Source organism: Magnolia sinica, chromosome 5 (genome assembly GCF_029962835.1).
Source record: "Magnolia sinica isolate HGM2019 chromosome 5, MsV1, whole genome shotgun sequence".
In the NCBI taxonomy this organism is placed as follows: Eukaryota; Viridiplantae; Streptophyta; class Magnoliopsida; order Magnoliales; family Magnoliaceae; genus Magnolia; species Magnolia sinica.
In genome coordinates, this window is record NC_080577.1 from 78,526,941 (window position 1) to 78,533,940 (window position 7,000).

Sequence of the window (7,000 nt, forward strand, 5' to 3'; positions counted from 1 at the left end):
GAACAAGAGCTACGGTGATTATCTGTAGCTAATATTAAAAATATAAAAAAAATGATAACAATGGTGTCCATTACCATTGCAAGAACCTGCTGTAATTGATCAGCTCATCTAAGCTAATATAATTAATGCTACTAGAAATAGTACATAAAATGCAATCAGTAAAGAACAATCAAATCATACAATGCATCCTCCATTCATATTATAAATAACAATCAAATCATATAATGCATCCTACATTCATATTACAAATAGCAATCAAATCATTACAGCGTCTGCATAGAGCAAATTGCAACCCTCAACCTCCTTGTTTTCTCCTTGTTTACATACAAGGCATTTATGAACAGGGCAAGTAAAGGGTTCTCCAGCAACTATCTCCTTTTTATGCTCTTCCGCTTCAGCATCATTTCCTGGATGAAGTAATTTTGTAACACATTCTGGACGATAGAAGTGGCCACACGTTGCAGAAACACGGGAAAACCTGAAAGCCAAAATGCCACAATGAATGAGCATCTTAGTCAGGAAGTTTTAAGCATTAAGGACATAGAAGTTAGAGCTACCGACCTAAAAATGTCTAAACTACACCCATTATAAAGCTAGAATGAAAGAAAATTGAATGTACACAACTACACATACCATCACTAAAGAGAATGTACCTAATGCCAGCCTTAGCAAAAGAAGCAGCTGCAAAGGCATGCACTGGAGCAGGATTCCAGATCATATTCACAATACGTTATTGTGACACATATGACAGATAGGGGCAGGCTCCGTTATGCATGCACCACTGACAAAAAATCATGCCAGCCCATTCATTGGGTGGGCCAAATGCGCACATAGTGTGAATTATCCATCAGTGCTTAATTGTCCATTTTTTTCAAATACATGTGACCCATCTGCTGAGCAGACTGACCTCCTTTAGGCCGTGGCATGTACAAGGTAGGTGCACCAGATGAATGGCCCTGTTCTCACACAAACAGCATTCCATTGGCATATCTTGAGTACCAAAACTATTTTGAGACAACATTACTTGCTAGAGTTTTAATTGTAATACGACCGTGTTCTTATGACTGGTTTCTTGACTCTTATCAATTCTGTGTGATTTATCTTCATGAATAATCTTGAGAACTAGCTACAGTGGTTAATGTATCCCTTTTTTTCATATTCCTTGTTATATAAAGGACTTGCAAGAAAGCCTTAAAAAGAATGGGTTGCTAGCATTGATCCTTGTATCATCAGCAGTCACTTGACCATGATTCAATTTTTACATCATAGGCTGATTTCAATTCAGTTAACGGCATCTACTATAAATGATGAGACAAAATGTTGTTATCCCTTTGTTTTACCAGTGAAATTAATAATCTAATCCTTCACAAAAAATTGTAATCATTCAGACAAGAAAAGATCAAATTAATACTTTTTAAGACATGAAAATTCTGCTAGAATATAACAAACCTCAGCATTGCTGGATTTATCGGAAGAGCCCAACTTGCCACAAAAAAAAAAAAACACTGATTCCATTTGTATTGGCAATTTGCGCACAATAAGTTTTGAATTGCCTGTGCCAAACCAACAATGTGAAGGTGAATGCCCCCAACTTTTGGAAGCAAGATGAACAAAAACATGACATATAGTAAAAACGAAAGATGGTTTCATAAGCGTGCATACTTTCACTTGAGCCTTAGACATGCCAAGAGATTTACAGGCTGAGTCAGCACCAGCATCTTTAGTTGCATGGAAGGACCTCAAACACCTCCCTTCACAACTGTATAAAAAAATTGAGTGAAATGCATGTGTCATTCAGTCATGGAGAGACGAAAAAAAAAAAAAAGGAAAGAAAGAAAGGAGCATCAAGCGATGTTTAATGCTGACTTGACTGAATATCAAGCCTTGAGCACGAATATGGCCTGATACCAATAGACAAAAAAAAAAAGATATCATGTCGCATCAACAAATTAGTTATAGATAAATAATGAGGGTAAACTGTCAACATTCTTCAAAACAAAATTCTCGATTCATCAAGGCATAAAGGTTGTGCACTAATTATGATTTAAAAGAACATTTTAGTATTTTTCGATTAACATTTGATTCACTAATCACCATAGACAGTAAAATACCTGCTGAATAAATAATGTACATAATGAAGTTCTGGTGTCAGAAAGATGATATGGACATCAAATAGATAATTTATAATTACAGATTAATTGCCAAAATATCTTTGGGAAGATATCCATGATAAACAATAGAAACTACTGTGAACAGAAAAATGGTATTAAAAAACATCTTTACAGATACAACAATATCCTTCTATTGCATGGGGAAATTTTCATTGGCTACATGCATGGACAATTCTTGAGATAAGGATGTCCACATCTACCTGGACGTTAACATCCATGAGGTGTCTGGGTGTGTGAACAGGGGTGTCCAGGGATGTTGTTGATTTGCATTTGGATGACACCTCATGGATATCCTTTTTGCTGAAGAATGTGCTATTGTGCCAGAGGAACATATATTCAAAGAGGCAATCCTATGGCACTTGTGCCAACATGGCAGACACATGAGATTCACACCCTGTTGTGAGCAGGTCCTGAAATGTCAACATATGCTCTCTCCTGGAATCAAGGCCATGTAACATTGGGTTGAATCTGATGAAGTACAGTTTGCAGTAGTGAAGTGGAGAGCACTCACTTAAGACGGTTTTCCTAGATACCAAAAAATCAGATGAACAATACCAAACTGTTCCAGAAAAAAATTAGATGAACAACACACTTACCGAAACTGCTCTAATCAGATGAACCATTGATAGCTAATTGTTTGGAGCCCCGCCATTCAATTCACTATCAGCCGCACAGCAACCTATGCAACAACCTCAACAATTTGATATGTCACCCTGATTTTAGTTCTAAATGAGTGAAGCCTCAAATCCCAAGTCACTTCTAAATGTAACCCTGATTTTGGTTTTGGTTCTCTTTTTCTTAGAAGTACTTCCGTTGATATGATATGGTCCTATAAATATATCAAACTGGGATGTGGTTTGAATAAATCCTGTTGTACTAGGTTCACCGATTGCTTTGAAGTTGGACTTGAAAGAAAGGTAATAGCAATTTGAGGGCTCCTGCCTCATTATGAATGCTAGTAAATGCTCACATGCGGAAATTATTCTGGTTAAGCATGGACCTAGGAAGATGCAAAGCATTAAACAAACTGAATGGCATGAATATCAGGCAATACTGCAAGCACATACTATACTCTCTCTTTTTTTTAGACTACCAAACAAACATGCATAAAACCTGAAAGTGATTGTGCAGAAAAAGAAAAAGAGAACTGGAAAAAAAAAAAAATCACACCTTGTAGAAATGCCAGTTCTCTATAGGAGAAATTAGGGCTTCAACCCTTTCAACAGGAAGCACCAACAAGCATGCATCTATTTTATCCATATGTTCATCTATATGCACACTATACACATGACAATCTAGCATGGATAGGTAAGGAAGATCACTTGTAGAATTGTTTGTTTTTTTTTTTTTTTTTTTTGTTCTGCAAGTTGTTGCTAGTTTAGTGTGTAGCCATACATGCCACTGTAACCTACCACAATTTAACCAGTCTCTAGCACGTGGGGGATTTGTACAAGTGCTATCCATCAAAGAACTCCTTCATAATGCAATTGAGTCTGCAATTTGAAATTCAAATTTAGATGAAGGAAAATGAAATAGTGTCAGGTTGGTGACATGGCATGTGCTTGGCACATGACATGGTGTGTGGGTTGAAAGCTGAAGTGTATAAAAGAAGAAATGCAGGTTTGTATTAGGAATTCCAGTCGCATCATATTTTGAAGAGCTGGAAGGAAGAACTAAAAAAATAATTCAGCCCTCTCCAAGAGCCAAGCCAAATCATATGAAGGTCTAAGAAGAAGAAAATAAACCTGATGTATTTTCCTGATCTTCTTCTTCTTCTTCTTCTTCTTTTCTATTCTCTTCAATGTGTAAGATTTTTAACATCTTGTGAAGCTTTCATCTTCATGATGTTGATGATTGTTAGTTTTATTGTTTGAGATTGTGAAAAGATTTTATTGATTTGATAAAATATAGAAGAGACTGATAACTGAAATGAAACAAATGACATTAAACTTGAAAGATATGCTTCCATGATAAGATCTCCTTCTTCATCACCATTTTCATCATCTACAACAATTACAAACTAGTAAAAGACAGGTTAACTATAGTTTGAGAGCTACTGGTCTCAAAATTCAATGAACCAGAAGAAATAACTTAGGCTAGCTTTGGATGTAGTACCCATCTAAATTTCTTACATTAGTGGTCAAACAGAGCAAGCAAGCTGTTGTAGTACCCATCTACAATCAACAGCCCAACCTGTTCAAAATTAAAAAATTCTAAAAATAAAATAAAAAATCAATACCCATCTTTCCGAATTCTTTAAAAGGCAAACAAGTATAAGAACATATTTTGTTTCTGAACTGTAATTCTATCAATGTCTCATTAGTTAACCATATATTTTGTTTTCTTGCATGGCTGCTGTTTTCTTTCTTCTCCAATAGAAGGGAATTGAAAAGCATGATTTTGATGTAGCGAGTACAATAAAGTTGCAACAAATTCAAAACCTGATCAGTGCCTCTCCAGCTAAAAGAACCAGATCTAGGTTGTTAAGATAAATAATGAGCTTGGAAAGTGCTCTTATCAGTGTTGTTCATTGTCCTGAAATGTAACATTTAATTATGCAACTGAGTACACAAATGCACACCAGTGAAGAAATACAAGGCTCGTGGAAGGTACTCCAACTACCAAAAGAGCAAAAGCGAAGGAAAACAAATTAACCCCAAAGATATCCTACATAACAGTTACCTACATCCACCTAGCTATATCTACAAAAACAACATCCAATTTATTGCAAGTACCCTTCTGGATAGCTTCATTTGCTACAATTGCTGGATCTTTTTCGTACCCTTTTGCAAATATAGAAAACTGAAAGGTAATTTTAGCAATAGTTGATCAGCTCAGAGAAATATTATCTTACAAAAATGAGACCAACTCTCTCTCCTATTTTACAGAAATAAGATGAAGAGTTAAAAAAAACTATTGCATGCCTGTGAACAACACACCAACAACTGCAAGCAGACTGTAAAATCCATTTTGAATTCTATATAATTGAATAAAAAGGACTTTGGGGCCCGCTTAATCCTGTAAAGCATATTGCAGTTATTCAGAAACTGCTTAATGTTCCTTTCAGCTGAACATGCTTAATGTTCTTGTCTTCTTACCACACAACACATACATGCCCACCATTTCCTCAATAGTTGTCATCCTTTATGTTGTTGCACCCTATATAATGAGAGGATACAAATCATTTTCATACCTTGGAATTTTGTATTTCTCTAGTTGAAGCAGTGCTATTAATATCCACTAACAAACATTTTGAGATAAGCAGTGTGATCCAATAGCCATTGCAACTGAGAGAACAGTTGGCAACAAATGTCATATTGGTTTTAAAGTCTAAGGCTGCATTTGGAGCACAAGCAGATTTGAGTTGCAAACATTTAGTGGAAATGGCCACCCATGCAAAAGTTGGGCCACTCCATGAACATCACCTTTGTCGAGAATCAGCTTGATCCACTCATCAGATGGGCCACCCCTGTATATTGATCCAGGCCCTGGGCTATCCATTTATATCGATTGTGTGGTCCATCTAATGAGTGAATCTAGCTAATTGTGAAGCCCACCATTTGCATGGTCACACCAAATAATGATTACGAAAAATCAAATAAAAAACCACATATCAACAATTTCAAACCTAAGAAACTCATGACACAATCAAAGGCATGAAAATATCGTACTTACAGACAATATCCGTTCTCTATCATGCTCTCCCACTTCCTCTAGAAGCCTCACTTTCAATTGTTGAGGCATGTCCTGCAGCATCAAGTTTCAATGTAGGTCATCCAACCATACAACCATGTGGGCCAACTCATGGGTAGAGAAAAAAATTATGGGACTCAAATGCGATCCACACAAAACATTCCTTGTTGAGACATTTCATCAAACAGTTAGCATGCATCGCATACAGGAGATTATATACAATAGATTTTTTAGTTTTTACAAGTAAGGCCATTGTTCAATGACCTAAATTCTGATATTATATATGATCCATGCACCAAAAAACTGAAAAAAGGGGCCCAACTTGTATAAAATGAAAAGAAAAAAATTAATAATAACTGGTAATTTACTAAAAAATTGGAGATTGGTAAGGAACATAGTCAAAAGACTTAATCAAAACCCTCAATTCAAAAGGCCCAAATTAGATGCATCAAGTGAAAAGCACCTAATCAATTGTCCATATCAAAAAATCCTGAATCAAATGTACCTTGATGATTTGGGCTATGATTGGAAGCACGGTGTACCGTGATGTAGCCGAAATTTTTAGGGTTGAGTTCTTCCATGATAAAAAAGGGGTATTCTTCTGCTTGTTCTTTCGACTTCAATAGCTTGTTCGTAAAAGCACTCGCCATGGCTGCATATGGAAGAAGAGAAGAAAAATCCTCACCTCTTGTACTTCCTCTCCTGTTATTTTCCCTCTGCATTGCTATACACCCTACGAAAACACCACCAAACCTCAATAAACAAAGAGAGAGAGAGAGAGAGAGAGAGAGAGGATCGGTCAGTTTTTGTAGGGAGGAGAGAAGGGTTTTGGGAGATGAGGGTTTGAGAGCGTCGATTGTTGGAGAAGGGGTTAGGAGAGTAGGGATTCGGTAGAAGCGTGAGTGTGAGAGAGTGAGAGAGAGAGAGAGAGAGAAATGGGGGGAGATTTGGGCGCGGCTCTATTTTGAGCGCGCGCCCAATTTTGGGCGGAGGGACCGTGAATGGTCCTCTCAAAGGGGTTCCGTAGGGCCCACCATAGTGTATTTGCTTTATCCATTCCGTCCATTAATTTTAATAAATTATTTTTGTTAATAATCCTAAACATAAAATAGATTAAAGGCCCAAGGAGACCACAC

At 36.7% G+C, this 7,000-nt stretch overlaps 2 protein-coding genes across 10 annotated transcripts; both read right to left on the bottom strand.

Annotated features, from left to right (window-relative positions):
• Positions 1 to 215: 215 nt before the first annotated feature.
• Positions 216 to 3,943, bottom strand: LOC131246175 (protein ENHANCED DOWNY MILDEW 2-like). 3 transcript variants are annotated; one of them, XM_058246082.1, is made up of 4 exons: positions 3,342 to 3,943; positions 1,663 to 1,759; positions 1,450 to 1,553; positions 216 to 478 (listed from the first exon to the last, which is right to left on the bottom strand). In XM_058246082.1, the coding sequence occupies exons 2-4, from the start codon at positions 1,681 to 1,683 to the stop codon at positions 256 to 258; spliced, it is 348 nt and encodes a 115-aa protein (XP_058102065.1). In that variant the 5' UTR covers positions 1,684 to 1,759; positions 3,342 to 3,943; the 3' UTR covers positions 216 to 255. The 3 variants fall into 3 exon arrangements, with proteins under 3 accessions (XP_058102065.1, XP_058102064.1, XP_058102063.1); XM_058246081.1 differs by lacking the exon at positions 3,342 to 3,943 and adding an exon at positions 1,867 to 2,683; XM_058246080.1 differs by lacking the exon at positions 3,342 to 3,943 and having other exon boundaries at positions 1,663 to 2,683.
• Positions 3,944 to 4,129: 186 nt separating this feature from the next.
• Positions 4,130 to 6,752, bottom strand: LOC131247356 (respiratory burst oxidase homolog protein E-like). 7 transcript variants are annotated; one of them, XR_009171671.1, is made up of 6 exons: positions 6,370 to 6,752; positions 5,847 to 5,918; positions 5,270 to 5,330; positions 4,613 to 4,706; positions 4,304 to 4,364; positions 4,130 to 4,175 (listed from the first exon to the last, which is right to left on the bottom strand). XR_009171671.1 is itself a non-coding variant. In XM_058247690.1 (3 exons), exons 1-3 carry the CDS (start codon positions 6,584 to 6,586, stop codon positions 5,316 to 5,318), a joined length of 267 nt encoding a protein of 88 aa, XP_058103673.1. In that variant the 5' UTR covers positions 6,587 to 6,752; the 3' UTR covers positions 5,241 to 5,315. The 7 variants fall into 7 exon arrangements, 1 of the variants encoding a protein (XP_058103673.1); XR_009171670.1 differs by having other exon boundaries at positions 4,130 to 4,191; XR_009171668.1 differs by having other exon boundaries at positions 4,141 to 4,175; positions 4,304 to 4,706.
• Between the last annotated feature and the right edge of the window lie 248 nt (positions 6,753 to 7,000).